At 35.1% G+C, this 18,775-nt stretch overlaps 1 protein-coding gene across 1 annotated transcript; it reads left to right on the top strand.

Annotated features, from left to right (window-relative positions):
* Window positions 1–3,667: 3,667 nt before the first annotated feature.
* On the top strand, window positions 3,668–18,547 carry LOC141712600 (uncharacterized). The gene is given in 10 exon segments (XM_074515598.1): window positions 3,668–3,829; window positions 7,477–7,715; window positions 8,067–8,770; window positions 8,772–10,592; window positions 10,683–10,816; window positions 11,108–13,000; window positions 13,598–13,646; window positions 13,763–13,986; window positions 14,108–14,212; window positions 17,996–18,547. Coding segments are annotated over 9 exon segments (5,358 nt in total). The 5' UTR covers window positions 3,668–3,829; window positions 7,477–7,522; the 3' UTR covers window positions 18,231–18,547.
* Window positions 18,548–18,775: the final 228 nt, after the last annotated feature.

Here is an 18,775-nt window from a genome sequence, read left to right as displayed (position 1 = left end):
ACGTGTCTTCAATTTATCATACAACTTCTCAAATGTCATGGTTTCAAAATCAACTCGTTCACGAACAAATGAAGCCTTATTCTCCAAGTGGTGAGGTAGGACTAACATAAACTTCCTATTGACTTCTCTCTGAGGATAAGTCTTGCCAAGAATACTTAATATATTTAACAACTTGTTTAGTCTTTCAAAGACCTGAGTTATAATTTCTCCATGCAAGGACTTAAACGCCTCATATTGTGAAGTCAAGATATTCAGTCGATTCTGCCTGACATCTTCAGTTCCTTCCATGAGCAATTATATGGTCTCCCACACGTGCCTCACACTCTCACAAACCATAATTTGGTGACTCATATCATCATCCATCGAATCCATCAAAATAAGCTGCAGGCCTTCATCTAGAGCTATCAGTTCTTTGTCACGAGCACTCCATTCTGCTTCAGGACATGACATTCTCATATTAGGCAACTCCGGATGATCCTTCATCGGTACATGTCTTCCTTCTCTCAATACCTTCATATATTCTGGATTTGACTATCCGAATATATAAAAGCATTTTCTTCTTCCATAGATTGTATCTCGATTTATCGAACTATGGAACCTTAATACTACTGACCTTCTGAGAACTCATCTTTTCAGATCTAAGAAAAATTTGCAATATACCGTCTCAAATTATGATAACCCAGTCAGTCAACAATACCAAACCAGTCAAGTCAAAACCAACAACCAAAATCAGATCTACACATAGGAAGCACTTCCAGACTCCGTACAACCAAAATTAACAAAAAAATGGCTAATTTAACGGATCAGATCTGTATATCGATCAACAAGTTCTAATACCAATTGTTAGGTCCAATAGGTACATACAGATGTGGGGTGGATGTATGTTTTTCATTTTCATCAAATTAATGCAGCGGAATATCAAAACTAAAATTAAATAAACAAATAAAGAGATTCTGGGTAAATATTCTTTTTATTCAAAAGTATAAATACCCGGAGGGTTTACTTACAACTCCAAATACAAAGATTCGAAGCTACAAATATAAAAAGAACCAAAACAACAAGCTATAAATCTAGGGTTCTTCTTATCATTCTAAAAATCTAAAGCTCTTATCAAAAGCTATTAAATACAATCAAAGGAGCTTTAAATAATGAGTGTTACAAGTTTGTAAGGCTTTAAATGGTGTGAATCAAATTGGACGTGACCTCTCCTTGTCAAATCAAGCTTTCAATAAGTGCTGAGATTATCTTGCAAGAGCTCCGCACTGTTGTAAAAATGGAGAGATTCATTTACAATCTGCATTTATTGATTATATAGAATGGTAGGATGGAGAGAGAAGAAGGACACATGGCTGCACCAGGACCAAACATTTTAATTGATACAGCTTTCAAAATGATTTTACTTGCGTCCCTGTACCCTTTTCTATTTTACTTGCGACCAGTTTTCCTTGTACATGTCTTGCACATTCTTTTCTTTTATTCCCGTACTTGCGACTCCAGGCTGCCCAAATGAATAAAACAATCCTTTGAATTAAATTGTAACTGGCGACTACAGAGGCAACCATTTACTTAGTTTCTACTCATCTGACTTGCGACCTGTAGTGCTCATGGAGGGTGTTACTTGCGATCTTGAGAAGCTAGGAGACTTTGCCTTAGCTTATTTTCCAACTTGCGACTCTACTGCACCTTGTACATGCCTTAAAAAAATCTGCGACTTGTGACTTGTGTTGTTAACCGAGTGTGAACATACAAATACATTTCCTTTTCTTTTACCTCCAAATAAACCAAGGAGTACTGAGTTGCATGTCACGCGCTGCTGAAGTTCATGCGCGTGTAGCACAATCGAGTAAATCAAAGCAGAAGAAGATGCAGTTGGCATGCCACGCGCGAGTGCCCCGGAGAGAATCACAGGGACCTGCCATTTCCTTTAATATACAAACTTAGTTCTTTGGATTTAATTTACTAACAAATGACTGCATGCTTGCAAAATCTGGTTGGCGAGCTAAAAAATTAATTAATGTTAAATAAATGAATTGGATTACATTCATTCATTTAATGAAAAATCATCCATTGATGAAATACATCCTATAAATTCTCGGGCTGTAGTCATTTGTATCTTCAACCCTTCTAATATTTTAATCTCCGGGTTTTCGTACTTTAAAATATTTTCAATCCTCTTGAGTACAAAAACCACTAAACAATATTTCTAAAGTTAATACTCCATTTTCTTTCACGGATCACTAACGTGTAATGCAAGTGTCTGGTACACAGACAACTAGTTCTGCTCTCAGACCTTTATATTATACCCGTACAAATCACTGTTAAGTCTTCTACCAAATATGATCAACTTCACATAAAATTCTTGAGGTCTTTATACTGATCCCGATAACTGATTTGGATGACTCCAATCTTATTTCTCCGATGCCTGAACATATTAATGAACTTCATGCAGATTATTGTTTATGTCTTCTTCACTATAGCTACCAAAACTGTGTCCAATAAACAATCTGTACTAGTTATAGTGGAATATAAATTATTTCAAAGTTCTTATTTTATGTTGAGTTATTCAAATCAGTATTGTTGATTTATACATACAGTTACAATCTTACTCAACAGAGCTGCTCTTTTTGAGGGACATAACAATATTTATACTGATTGCTCGATACAAAGGGATAACATATAAGGGTGATGTTTAAAAATACATATTTTTGGAGTTAAATGGCTGAAAATACCCATTTTCAAAACAAATGGCTGAAAATACCGTTTTGAATACGTATTTTATAATTGAGTAAGTGTAATACGCATTTGAGAATCGGGTATCTAAGAAAATTAATAAAGATACGCATTTATAGTTTGGGTATTACCATTGAGATACGTATTTGCCAAATGCGTATCTTAAAAAAAATAAAAAAATAAATTGGATACCCATTTAACAAATACGTATCTAGTACAAAATACGATACCCAAATGACAAATGCGTATCCAAAACGGTATTTTCAGCCATCCACTTTCAGAATGGGTATTTTCAACCATTTACCCCAAAAAATTGTTATTTTTAACATTCTTTCAATATATAATAGCTAAAACATATTTTTAATGTATTAGAATCCGAGATTAAATTAGAAAGCCTTCATCGAAATTCTTACAGGGGTACATACACATTTCCCCAACTCGTGTAATAAGTGTATCATTTTTTCAGAATTTAATATTATTGAGTGCCGCCTAGATTTAACCATGTGAAGCGAGATAGAAAGTAAGATATTCGTTACTTTTTTATAATTAAATATTTGCAAGATTTTCTATGACAAAGAGATATATAATTTATGGAACGAAGTTTAATTTTTCCGAACCCTTCTTTAATCGAGTTCAAATATAAAGTTATATTATATAAATAATTAAGGTGTACGTTCTGCAATACTATAATATTCATGTCCTTATTCAATTAAGGTATACGTTTTATAAACTCCCTGATCCAAATTTATCCATTGACAATAAAGAGAACCTAACCCCCCATATATATCTAACCCCCATATATATAAAACAGAAGTAAAAAATAGAGTAAATAAAAACGATAAACAAATAAAACCCACCCACCAACCCACCCGGTCCCTAACCCGCAATTGTAACCCGATCCGAAACTCGTTGAAAGTTTCGCTCAATTTCGATCACTTTATCTTTTCTCCGCAACACCTCATTTTGTTTCTCTCTCTATACATACACCTCTCATATACATACATACACATATCGTCCGTGTTCATTATAAACCAGCTCAAATCAACAATCTACACAAGGATCCATTTCGCACTCAAATGCTGCTGCTATCAATATATAAGTAAGTCACATCATTTTTTACTTTAAATGAACCCTAATTTAATTCAATTATTTACATCTTAAAATCACTTTATTTATTATTCAGTAGCTGTAGATTATATAGATGATGTATATTTCACTGTTTTGTAGATGTATTGTTTTGATCTTGTTGTACTTGCTAGGTTTTGTGAAGTTGTTTGGTATGTTTTCGCAGTTTTCGAGATTTCGTGATGTGTTTCTGTGTATGGATGTATTGTTTGTGGTTTGGTTGATTTGCGGAATTTTGTAGTTTGTGCGATTGTGCACATTTTAGGATTCGGATGAATAAGTTGGTAATATTTATGTTGGAGATTGTATGGTGTTTTTGTAATGGTGATATAATTGCACAGGGAAGGTTGATTAGTGAGGTTTTATAGTTTAGTTGATTAGTTTGGTGGATTGGTTGGATAAGTGAAAGTACGTTCTACTATACGCATCATTTAATGAGGGGCTAATAATCAAGGATACGGGAGGGTGTGTAGGGCGTGATACACAGATTCGATAGATACGATAATGTGGGGACTCGGGTGTGGGACATATATGAAGGTAATATATTTATATGTATTACATGTTATGTTTGATAATACCTATTAAGAAAACTAAAGAAATCCTACTAGGCAAGGGAAAATACTTAATGCAAATGGAATCAAATGTATAATTTATTTATCTAAATTAGAAGAATTTAAGTTAGAATTTTCAGTTTTGCATAAAAAAATATAATTTTATTTGCTAATGAACATCAGTGGTTGCTTTAGTGAAAGTAATTATTAATAGTGAGTACAAATTGATGAAAAGAATACATAAATTTGGGATCGTGCAAGTATTCGACACTGGAATATGTCCTTTAACATAAGTATTCATGCTTCCTCCTTAAACCTTGTTAGCCCTTTTTAAGAATGACCACTATAGCACATTAAATTGACACATTTAACATACGCGTAATACATTTTGTAAATGTGTAACACCCGCTGAACATTTTTTTGCGAGTTTTTAAAATATAACGATGACACAATTGTAAATGTGTTTCTCTGTGAGCCATATAGGCAATGAGTTACCTTGTTTTTTCTTTTAAATGTCAGGTTTTGCGTGTTTCACATGTACTACATTATTACATGTAACCATATGAATAGCATTGTTGACATGCACAATAATTTGTTTCGAGTCGAAAAAGCTCGAACAGAACTCAGTTCATGTAACCAAATTTTCAAATACGTTCTGTAGTGCGAAGAGTGCTACTTGGGCACTTACACTTATATTTGTGTTATATTGGTCATTTTTATCCTTTATTTAATTAAATCATGAGACTATAACTTGCTTGAGATTGTTGTAAGTTTTAACCTTAAGTTGTTAACTAGAGAGTCTCAGGTATACAATTGTATGCATTGAGTATACGGCAGTAGCCTAATTTAGAAAGTGGATTCTTGATCTTGGTTAATATTGCTGATAAAGATGAAATATATTCAACTTTCGCGAAATAAGATGATGATATTAATGGGGATGGACAGATTTCCAATAGACAAACAGCCAATTGGAAAGCCTACAGTGTGCTCTTTTGATCTAGCTTTTCGGAAGTGAACTTTGCCAAGTTGTTCTTAGTGCCTACATATGCATATTGGTTTAGCTATAATAATTTATTCTGCTATAGATATCTGATGATAATTACTTCTTTTGTTTTCAACTATGTCACATATGCTGGTAATTTCACTCTCAGTCGCACACAGTATGTTGGATGATACTTAGAGCTTCATCAAAACCTAAAGAGTCACACTAAATGTTTATATTATTATCAAAAATATTCACATGCTATTTTGAATTAGACGTAAAGAAGAAAATAATTTTCAAATGAGAGAAGAGAAAGTCCCATTGATAAATACGTAGTCGAGGTGCTTGCAAATAGGTCTACTTTTAGGAAATGAACGACTAGTTTACAAATGTAAAATATATTTAAAGTAGGTATAATTTCACATGTGTGAAGGTTATATGCTTAAATCCTCTCACTTGTTTCCAATTTTGGATTCATATCCACGAATCCTAATTTTTAGAAACTAAAGGTCTGACACTTGGATCCGCACCCGTGTGTGACACCCTGTGCCCGAATGCGGGTAGCATATTTCTTTCTGCTATGTTAAATATAGTAAAATATCAAAACAAAACCTTAATCTTTTAATTTTCTATTTCATTTCTGATGGTCGGTTAAGGATCTTTTGAAAAGCTTTTTCAGCTTGATTTTGATCTTTGGACGAACCTTTTACTCTTTTTTGATTCACATGAACAGCCAATTTCATTTGTCTCCATAAGCAAAAGAATCCATGAGTTTTTTATTCTGTAAAAACCAGTCGTCATGTACTTATGGTATCTAATCTTTCTAACATATTTTGGGTTTCTCACGAGTGGAATTTTGAAGCTAGTGAAGCTTTGTTATCATGAATCGACCTATTAGCAGGGCAGGGATGGCAACATGTCGGTATGAAAGATTTTTTTTTTTTTTTTTTTTTTTTCTGATTTTAAGATATATTCAAATCCAAAATATTAGGTCCAAATCTATCGGGTGGTACATATTGGGTTTATTTAGGGTATCCAGAAATTGGAAAAAAATATGCAGTAAGGTCCGAATAACCAGAGAATGAATTGAAGTCGCAAATGATTATGATGAATAACTAAGTAGCCAAATACTGTATAAGGAATATTGCAGAGATATCAAATTATCATTAATATTTGAATAACAAGTAACTAATACTTTACAAACTGATAAAAAGAATGAGTGTTAGATACTATAAATGAAATCTTAGACATGTTTAACATTATACACACACACACACACATACATACATGTGTGTATTTATGATTCCAGAATTTTTCAAGTTTCGGGTTTATACCACTCAGTTTATAATTAACGGAGCTGTTCTAGCAATTGGTGTTAATAATTAGATCTTACGAATCAAATTAAGAGTCAAAGTTGAATGCGTGCTTCAATCTGATTAACGCAAAGCTCAGTGAGATCTAAGAACATACTTGAGTAGACACTCAGGGCTAGAAGGTCTGAGGGGAAAACTTAGTTTATAAAATAGTGTAAAGTTGAATTAGGTTAATGAACAATAGTTTAATCCTTATTGCAACCTATTAAATATTGGATAGAACTATACTACCACCTGTGATTAGATTCTTAAACTCATAGCCAATAATGGGTGACACTCAGAAGATGTAACTTAGTGGTAGTATTTTATAATTACAAAGAATACTTATGTAGTAATCATACACAAAATAAGTAAAAGCACATAAGGAAGCTGCCTACTCTTAAAACTTTCAGGTGCCTTCACCACCTTGGCACTCAAGCACCTTTTGTAACATCTGACACATGCATGATTCACAATAAGCCAATCATTCTAATATAAAAAGAGTTTACAAGTAAACATCTGGAATTTGTCATTGGTTTTGGGATATTTTTCCTTCTAGGTTGTGCGAATAAGTTATCTGGACATCTATATCTCACTTTGTGTATTCACTAATATTTTATTAAGTATATTACCTACACTCTTGGTGTCTCCTCGAGGACGAAGCGTTGAAGTTACCTTTCCCCTAAATTAGGTGTTCCATATCTGATAGCATGACTGAAAACTCATTTTTTTGTAGGTACACCAAATAGTATTTGCCGCTGAATCGAGATATCAACTTTTTAATGCCTGGCAACGAAATTGGGGACAGGGTTCATAATTTTTTTGAACAAGAGCATTTGTCCCAGGGCCAGCATCACTCACAAATTGCAGATGTGAGCTGGGCAGGAGTTGACACCAGTCGGTGGGATGGTAGCCAGAGGCAATATGATGATTCACTGAGTTCTAAAGTAAAGGACTATAGTCCACAACAATCTGGTAACCATGAACTTACTACTAGTACTTGCAGGCTTTTACTTCTACAAGTGTCCATCTCACTTAAATTATAGCTTTTTCTTCATATCTAGGATATCTCAAATTATCTTACAGCACACAAATTCTAATCGAGTGCCTCAACTTGTATGTTTGTTTGAGTTATTGCAAAAAGCAGGATTACCAATTATATTCTATTTTTTCTATGACAGGATTAATATTATTAATGTTGATCAAATTATATGTTAATGCAATTATTATGAGACTAAAAGATGTTACAGAATACAGATTCAGATTATGATTAAATCACTAACTTACCACTTCTAAATTTTGTGTTATTTTCTCTGGCATGGATAGATCTTGAGGCTCGCAACATTCATTCTCGACAGGTGCAGTATGGTATAAACTCACCGCCTTTAGCAAGGCCTGGACTGGATAACAACCGATCTCATAACCAACACCCAGATTTCAATGGCAATATCTACGGGCATGAAGTATTTCAGAGAAGGCCGGATGAAGCTAATTTTTTGGGAGTGGGTACAGTATCTGATAGGAATAATTCAAATGGAAGAGGCTTTTCTTTGTATGGACCATCACATGGGAGTGGTCCTGAACATCCTGCGACCTCAGCAAGAATGAATTCTTTCGAATCTCCTGTTAGTTATGATTTTTTTGGTGGTCAGCCAAAAATGAATGACCATCCAGGTATATTGCAATCCTTACCTCAGCAACAGACTGGATATAGTGACATGCATCAACTGCAACAACAACTTATGTATAGAAAGATGCAAGAACTTCAAAGGCAAGAGGATATTCAGCATCTGCATGCAAGGCAACAACACTCAGGGAAACAGGTACCCGCTTTTACTAGACAGGTATCCGGCAAGAATTCTCATGACTTTATCAAAGGCACTCCAGTTTCTAATGCATCTCACCCCTTGACAACTGAGATGCCAAAAGGTAACACAAATTGGTTTCATCATGCTTCTTCTGCTATGCAAGGATCAAGCGGTGGACTTGTGTTTTCTCCAGGGCAAGGTCAGGCATCAAACTCCGCGAATTTGGTCCAGCAGCAGGTTGATCAATCTCTTTTCGGGAGTTACTATATCTACTTTGAGGGATACCCTAAACCAAAATCAATCTGCAAAGGACAAATCTCTGCAGCAAATGGCAACACATAATAATTCTTTTCAAAGTAATCATCATGCTGCATTTTCTGAACAGGCCAGCTCGAGGGATGAACATGTAAATAATAGACAGGATTTTCAGGGAAAAGATTTGTTTGGACATAATTCTCATCAAGGTCGAAGTAGTAGGATGAATTTTGAAAACCTGAAGCATCTGAGTTCTCGGGAAAAAAATATAGCTACACAGGAGTTCCAGGAGAAGCAGGTGTTAATCGGTGAACCAGAAACATCTCACGATAAAATAGTTGGTCAAGCGCCTTCTTCACAAAATTCAATTGCCCTAGATCCTGCCGAAGAGAAGATTTTATTTGGTTCGGATGATGGTAGTATATGGGATGCATTTGGAAAGAAGCCTGATGGAGGGGTGTTAAATTTATTAGATAGTGCGGAATTTATGAATGGACTGCCTTCAATTCAAAGTGGCAGTTGGAGTGCTCTGATGCAGTCTGCTGTTGCGGAGATTTCGAGTAATGATTTAGGGCATCAGGAAGATTTTACTTATTCGAGCATTCAGAATTCTGAACTCTCTGCCGGTAATCATCTGTCTTCATCTTATGACGCAGAAAAACATCATACAACATTGGTCAACAACAATTTGCCGATCTCCACAGCTTTTACTTTTGGATCAGTTGCCCCCTCTGATGATACTAATAGCTATCATAATCTTGGCCAAGGAGTCCTTCAATTTGGTCAAAAAGTTTCACAAGATCATCTTGAGGGGTCGCTAAATAATTCTTCTCACAGACCCATTCAGCAGTCCCTGGCAGGAGGAAGTAATTGGCTTAACAGTAAGAATCAAAGTGATGGAAGTGCTAGTCATACTGTGGATGCAGATGTGAATGGAAGTAGATATTCAAATCATTGGGCTCCTCCGCAAAATGTCCCTAGCCAACCTTCCAAACCATATAACTGGAGTGCTACCAATGGCGTTGCACCCAATGGGCAAAATATCATTGAAAATGAAAATAATTTGCAAAACTATCAGAGAAATGGACAAAAGCAGGTTATGCATGAGGCACTAAATCTGAAAAATGGCATACACGAAGTTAACTCTGCAAGCAATTCATCTGCCAAACTGGGGCAGCTGAGGTCTACAACTAGAAGTTTATTGGTGGCATGTAGCTCGAATGCTGCTGGTGCGGTAATAAATTCAACCAAATCAACAGGGAGTGAGGAAGGTAGTTTCCTTGATGGTTGGAAACCAATGGCAACATCGGTGAAAACTCAAGAGGGCGAGAATCCCCGAAAATCGGAGCATCTTATTAAGAAGGGCCCTCATCTTGTAAAATCAGCATTTCATAGTTCAGAAGAGGAGGCTAATATGCAAGTTATAAACACAGTTAGTAAGAAGACGAACCATAATGCCAGCTATCCGTTTAACATGTTCAACCATAATTTTACTGCTGGTCCAGTTGAAAGTGATGTATTGCATAGTGATCAACAGAGTTTGGCTGGGGGGAAGCAAAAGTCTTCTAACCAGGTTGATCAGAAATTTGCTGGCACTCGAAAATTTCAGTATCATCCCATGGGAAACTTGGATGAGGATGTTGATCCATCTTATCAAATGAGGGAAGCTAATCACTCCAAGATGACGCCTTTGCACAACTCTCAGGGTTTTAAAAGTCAGGATAAAGGGTCCTTCGGGCAGTCTAAACTTTTGGGTCAATTTCCTGAGGGCTCTATTGAGAAGGAGAAGGTGAATTATGAAATTTATTTCTGTGTATATATTTGTATATGTGTTTCTTAAATATTTGGTTTACTAGATGTGAATGCCATCTATATACAGGGGAAATTGCCTGATCATCAAGGAGATACTAGCAGACCAGATGAGGTGTCATTCAAGGGCAATTTTCCTGGCTATGTGCCTGCAGCGTCTTCTGCCCAAAAACAATCTGTTCGGATGAGCACATCTTATTTAAGGTACCAGAAAATTATTAAGATAGTATCCGTGCTTTCGAAAAATAAAAAGAAATTGTGATATTATCATCTATCAACCTTTACTCCTTGATAATTTGTTGTGGTGCATGCTCTTATAGTATTTTACTCGTTCTGTTTAGGGTATCTTATTATTTATTTTTCCATCTCAGTTGATGATTATCTAAACACGCCAGTATTGATATAACAATTTTTTTCTGCCTATGTTGCCTTTTCTTCTTTCATCTCCCACAAGAATTACATTTTTACGTGAATTATTCATGTTGTTTACTGCAGTGAAAATATGCTGGAGCTTCTTTATAAGGTTGATCAATCAAAGGAGCATAGTACAGAAAAGCACCATACCTCAACAGGACACAGTTCCTTGTCTCGAACTCCTGAAGCAGAAAGCTCTGATGGAACTGGTGGTTACCTCCAAGACAATCAATCCTCTGCTACTCAAGGTTTTGGCCTACAGCTGGCTCCTCCATCACAGAGACCAAGTTCGAACCATGTTTTTTCGAGCCCCTCTCGGGCAGTTAAATATTCTTCTTCGACTCAGGCCACTGTTGGAGATAAGGATCAGAGGATTTTGGATCCCACTGGTGGGAATCAATCCATGCCTTTGCCTCATGAAGTAGGTCAAAGGAAATTTAAGGATAAAAGAACTGTTATTACTGGACAAACATCCAGTGAAGAATCACCACCTAAAATGCAAGAGAACTTTTCTTCTGATTCTGGCTATCCAAGAAGCCAACTTCAAGATCAACTAATTTCTAAAGCAAGTGGACTAGTATCAATTGATTCGCATAGTAGACTTGGATATCAGTTTGCAGGAAATTCTTTGTTTGATGGAGCTGGCAGTGCTCCATATAATAGCTCTACTTCATCTTTAAACAATACTAGTCCAACTGCAACCAACTATCATCATGATAGAGTTTCAGCTAATAAAGTTTCAGCAGGGGAGTTGTCAGTTTCTCAGTCAATTACTACTACCGGAACCTCTCATAGGGGTGCACCTACAAATATGTTATCTAGTATATGGCCCAATGTTCCACCACAGCAACAATATGCAGGCACTCATGGTCATCATTCCCAGCCAAACCCTGTTCAATCTCATCAATCAGACATCGTTGAGTCAACCTTCTCTGTTCCGCATAATCTAGTGGATCAAGGCCCAACACTGATGGATGGTATCCCATCCGAGGTATGTAAGGGATCCTTGTATCCGCAAGGTTTGGTGTCTGAAAAGGAGCAACTGGGGAAGGTGAATTCCTGTCTGCAGGTATCATCTGGAAGCAAAGGCTTGATACAACAATTAAATAAATCACCGGGAAATGAGCACGATATCCCACAAGTTCATCGTGCACCTCCTTTGAACCCCCCTTCAACTCAGAGAGATATTGAAGCCTTTGGTCGTACATTGAAACCAAATAACTTTATCCAACAAAATTTCTCTCTAGTGAATCAAATTCGAGCTATGAAGACTGTAGAGACTGATCCAAGTAATAGGGGATCAAAGAGACTGAAAGGACCCAATAATAGACTGATGACTGAGCAAGTTGCTTCCCGGACAGGTCAGCCATATGAAGGTGATGCTATGGTGGAAGATCCTCCTTTCTCATCTTCTTCTGTTCCATCTGTAGATCCCAAAATGCATCGCTTTCCGGAGCCAGAGGGTGATGCGGTAATAAATGCATCTTCTAATAAGTCTGATAAATTGCCATCTCAAGATACGCTTGCTTTTGATCAGGTTGAGTCTGAAAATATTCGAAATGGTAGTAGTATGGTCTCAGTTAGAACTGAGCACCCGAGCATTAGTCCCCAGATGGCTCCATCCTGGTTTAATCAATACGGAAGCTTTAAAAATGGGCAAATGTTGCAAGTTTACGATGCAAGTAAAGCTACTGTCGAACATCCATCCAGGCAATCCTTCACTAATTTTCATACGGAGTCACAGGAGCACATGAATGTCGTAGCTGATACAAATGAAATTAGTAACAAGCAGCAAAACTCAGTCCCTGCGTTGATAGCTATTGAGCGTCTGTCGTCACTCCAATCATTGCTGCCAGATGATGCGTGTGGAAATTTGGCCATTTCAAGGCTGAAGAAGCGCAAATGTGCTACATCTGAGCTTCAATCTTGGGAGAAAGAAGTGTCACAGAGTTTTTCAGATCTTTTGTGTCTGAGGTGGTTTGGAAACATCAATTGCTTTTATAATTTCTGTCACCCACTATTATTCGTATTTTACAGAGAAATAACATAAAAAAATAAAGTTCCCCAAGCATGCATACAAATCTTGTTGATGCAGGAAGTAGGTTTAAGTATGCTTTATTTGCTCAGCTTTTGACATTTATGTTCTTAATAAACTATTATTTTTCATTTGAAATTAGGTCTATATGAATAAATAAATGTGTTGAATTTAAAACTTCTATTTCCTGTTATTCTGCTCTACTCTTAATTTATAATCCCACACTTCATACATGTTAAATATAAAATACATTCTAGTATATATGGAGTTTGTATTGTCCTTTGAATCAAAATTTATCATGTGCCTTAATCACAAAGTGTATGTATGTTATTCAATTTGGAAGATGGAAATACTGATATATACTAGCCTTTGTAAGACTTGTTATCATAAAAGTTATATGTATCTTTGAATCTTGAGTTTTAGGTACGGAGTAGGAAGGGGAAGGAAATTGGATCACGAATCATGATATCTTGTCCTCTATATAGTTTGTTATATTTGTAACTTGTTTTTAATATAGTTAATCCTAATGTATGCAGAGTGGCAGAAGAGAACTGGGCTAAAGCATCACAAAGAAAAAGTGAGAAGGTGTGTTGTTGTCAGCATGTATACTCTTACTCACAAAGTCCTTTTTAGTTTATCCAGCGAGTGATCAACTGCTAGTATATATTTTGCTTCCCTTGAAATGTTAAAATGTTCTGTAGGTTGAAGATGATACTGATACAATTGAAGCTGGGTTGCCAATGCCTAGAGCGAGAAGACGGCTTAGCTTAACAAGACAACTTATGCAGCTGCTATTTTCTGCTCCTCCAGCAGTGATTTTCTCTGCGGAAGCTAGATCGGATTATGAGACCATGACTTATTTTGTTGCAAGACGAACATTGGGTGATACATGCAGCTTAATGTCCTGTTCCGATCGGGCAAACTTGTATGTATATCTTACCAAGTAGTTTGAGACGTGTTATCTCCAATCTCCATACATGATCGTGTGTTATTTTTTATTTGTGAGTGATGCCTTTATAATAATGTATGCGATAACTATTTTGTAGACCTTTTAAGGGTGACGCATCTGATAGAAGCCATGAGCAGGACACTTCACAAGTAATGGAAGACTTTACACATAGAGTGGGGAAGCTAGAATCAGAATTATCAAGGTAATGCATTCCACTTATATTAATCTTAATGTCTGCACATTACATCTAAGCTTTCAAATAATTATTCACCAAATAAATGGATGCTTGATCTTTAGTATGCCACGTGCTACCTTCCCTTTTTAGTAGTATTTGCCAACATTTCTTGTCTTTTTTTTGTGGAGTGGCATATCTAGAGATATGATATGTTTGTGGTGAACATATAAAATCTATTTTAAGTATCTTGTCCTCTTTAATATTTTAAAGAGTAAATTGCAATGTGCATCCTTTTGGTTTATTTCATTAACAGTTAGGGGCCAATACTTTCACTAGTTGCACTTTGCACCAAGGACTTAAAAGTCGGTGCATTTTGCACCCCTTATGTCAAATTCTGCCGTTACTATTAAGTAAATTACAGGGATAATATAGTAATTTGACAATTTTTAATTGCAATTTGACCTTTAGATTTAACACATTTTTCATTTAAATCCCTGAACGATTTTTTTTATATATTTTTGACCCTTAACTATGAAAATTGTACATTTGAACCTTTTTTAATTAAAATTATTCCACATTTTTTTAAGAAATATTTTTTTTAGAATACATGAAATATATTTAATAAAAAAAAATACTTATAAAAAATTGATTACGATGTATTCTTTCAAAATTTTGGAATAATATTAAGAGATTAAAAAAATTAAAAATTCGAATAACTTTCAAAAAGTTAATAATCATTTAGTATTTTTAATAAATTCAATTCTTATCAAATTTTAAGATTTTTGGTGATATTAAAAGCCCTTTCGTTTGCCAAAAACTTTTATTCATGTAATTACTAATATATGTTTTGATTTTTTCTCGAAAAAATAAAAAAAATATAGAACTCCCTTCTTTAACTTTTCATTCGGAGTACGTTTTATTCGTTTCCGAAGTCGTTATAGTTCTGTTTCTAATGAACCTTTTCATTGTGGAAAGATCTTTACGGTATCTACAACTTTCGTTTTTCAAAAAATTTCGAAAAATATTGTTTAGAGGGTCGAAAAATTAAATAAAGGTATTTTTTAATTAAATGCGTCAAATGTACAATTTTTTATAGTTTGAGGGACAAAAATGTAAAAAAAATTCGTTAAAGGGTTTAAATGAAAAATGTGTTAAACCTTAAGGATCAAATTGCAATTAAACATTGTCAAATTACAATATTATCCTTGTAATACTTAACGGTAACAACGAAATTTAACGGAAGGGGTGCAAAGTGCACCGACTTTTAAAGTCCTCGGTGCAATGTGCAATTAGTGAAAATATTGGTCCCTAACTGTGAAATAAACCAAAGGGATGCACCTTGCAATTTACTCTATTTTAAACTCCATTTGGCGTATCTTCTAGGTTTGGCCAATAGTTGTTGCTTGTGTTGTACCCTGGTCCCTGGTAGAGGTAAATTACTCGGAAAGTAAATTTTTTAAAAGAATTACAGCAACAACAAAATGTAACCAGGCTATGCAAAGATGAGTAATATTCCTTGTCCTACTTTACAATGTTCATCCTGAACTTCAGGATATAGTAATACCTGGCCCTTTCGTACTGTTTTACATAAACATCTAAATATGATTTATGAACTTGGTTAGTCAGGTGAAGACACAACTAGATATTACCCTAATTTAATCAAGCAGAGTTCTTAATTTGAAAGCAGGATCTTAGAGATCTGTGGCCCATATGCTACCCACATTGTTTGTTATGATTTCGTTTTGCTATACCATGCTTCTTGTATTATTCTTGCTTAGGGATGAGTTCACCAGCAGTACACTTAACATTAATGAACATTAGTCTGCACTAGGCTAGCCGCATACATCTTATAGTATTTATTTCAGTTGTATTTTCAATATATGAGGTTTCAAAACGAAATTCATTCTAATTTCCTGATAGATACAAGTATCCAGGGGGCAACTCAAGTAAATGAACACTTTAAAAAACATAATAGACATCGTATGACCCAACAAACTTTTTGCAGACAGGAGAGGAGTTTGCTTGTGTCTTTCTAGCACAAACTTTTCTAAAAGATCCTGCTAATGCATATAGGTTTGAGCGAGGACCACCGAGAAAGAGTAATATATCAACAAAAGGATGTTTATTTGTAAAAAGCAGTTTTATTTGGCCCAGCCCCCTTTGTGTCTGTTAAGTAACCAGTTCTCCTAAAACCGTAAGGTGTTAGAGTAAAGCCTTAAACAAATAATATATTATTTAACAGCGCCCTTCAATTCTTGTATTGTCCATGCGCATAGATTTGTTCATCCTTGCTGATTGATTCGACTCGATTCCTGGGTTACATACCCGGCTCAACATTCTTGGAAAGTAATTGAATCCAACCGGTTATTCGACTTGACTCGACTCAAGTCCTAGGTTGTATACCCGGTTTAACATTCTTGGAAAGTAATTAAATTGACGGTTGGTCTTTTAACTAAAAAGTTGATCATAAATATATATAGGCAAGTGCTCAAATACAAACCAATATTAGAATACAAACTACAAACCAATAAGAGTAAGTCTAATGCAAGATGCAAAATAATTATAGCTATTGCTATAATTTGGCACCAAAAAGTGTCTTTTGATGCTAAAATAAAATTTCAACTCCAATGCTAGATGCATTTTGAAACCAAATATTTCCTAATTTACCTAAATTTTGTCACTTTCCCCTAAGTTTCATTTAAAGCATAACAATATTCATCTCATTTGTAGTAGTTTGATGATGTGGCTAAATGCATAAATGCATCCTTGGTTTCAAATTTAGAATCAAGGATGCGTATATGCATATTGGCATCCAAGTATAGAACTCCTTTGGAGTGAAATTTTTGACATTTGGTTTCAAATTATAGAAATGGCACCACTTATAGCATTGCATTGGACTTGCTCTAACAGCCACATATTTAATCCCTTTCTCTCTCCTCCATGTGCACTTTGTATTCATGTATATATTTTCCCCTTCGTTTTTAATTTGACTTTTCCCGTTAGTCGGTTAATTTTTTTAAAAGAACAACTTTACCCGTATTTTTCTCCATCTCTCACTCATCGATTTGCATAGCATATTTGCTATATTTTGACAACAAATACTGACCCGAATCACTAAGTTGAAATCAGTACTATACCAGCAACCAGTGCATTTTAGTAATTCTCGTAGGCATAATTAGTGATTTATCGCCAAAATATATCAAATATGGTATTCATACTGATTGTTGGAGGATGTAGAAAAATACAGTGAAGTTAGATTTTAAAAAGAGATCAACAATTGACGGGAAAAATTCAATTAAAAATAGAGGGAATTAGGTGGAGTTGTGTGTGGGAGGGTATATTTAAATAGGGTGTGGTGCAGTTTGTAGTTTGTATTGGAGTAAGACTATATATATATATATATATATATGCAAATGATCAAATAGAATCTAAATGTAAAACAGAAACTAGAAACTAATCTAAGCCATTAGATCAATCTAATTTAATGGCCTCTCTAAAAGCACCATATCCAACTAATTTGCACCCTCCCACACAATCTCACATTTTCCCCTCCGTTTTTAATTTGATTTTTCCCGTCAAACCGTAAGTTTTTTTTTAAATCCGGCTTCACTCTATTTTTCTCCATATCTCAAAGATCGATTTGCATACCATATGTGATATATTTTGAAGTAATTTAAAAAGAATATTATTTGGTTTCTAGTTTCTTTTCTATATATATATGTGTGTGTGTGTTATTTCTATATTGCTAAGGGTGTTTATTTATTTTATAATCTTCCTCGAACATTTTTAAGTCTAATTGTCATGATACAGACTGGACAAGAGGGCATCAATCTCAGACTTGCGAATGGAAGTCCAAGATGTGGAGAAAATCTCTATCATCAATCGATTTGCCATGTTTCACAGCCGCTTGCAAGCTGATGGTGCGGACGCCTCATCTTTGCCCGGTGCATCTGCAAATTCTCAGAAACCCTTCCCCCAAAGATTTGTTACTGCTGTTCCATTGCCTAGAAATCTCCCTGATAGTGTACAATGTCTCTCATTATGATAAAATATTCTTGGTTTAGCTGTATTACCTTCTCTATGCCGCATTACTAGCTAGTTATACAGACACTTTCTACTACACAAAAGAGCCACACAAGGAAATGCGTAGGAGAATGGGAAATTAGATAGTCTCGGTCAAAAGAAACTGAAGCTACATATTCTTGTGCAATATACAGCTGGGTAGCCAGATTGTTGAGATATTTCTGTCAATTTTGTGCAATTCTAAATCTACTTTCAAGAGAATTGAGGTTGTGTCTTTTAATAGTAATGTGAACATTATAGAATTTTGGACATCCATTACTCACCCAAATTTTTACCAGATATCATACAATCCCGTTTTAAGGGATGCTCCTTTAGCAACAATTTACTTTAGTTGCATCTTTATTAGGTTCAAAAATAATTGTGAAATACTGAAAACTGTGGTCAAACAGATACAGGTCTCAATTTACAGTTTTTTAATTTTAATAGTGGTTTCAATTTGCAGTTAAAACAAATAAAAATGGTAGGATTTTATCGTTTGGGCCCTTGTGAATTCTCAGATAATATTAT

This window comes from Apium graveolens, chromosome 3, assembly GCF_009905375.1.
Source record: "Apium graveolens cultivar Ventura chromosome 3, ASM990537v1, whole genome shotgun sequence".
Taxonomy (NCBI): Eukaryota; Viridiplantae; Streptophyta; class Magnoliopsida; order Apiales; family Apiaceae; genus Apium; species Apium graveolens.
This window is presented reverse-complemented; position numbering and strand designations above follow the sequence as displayed.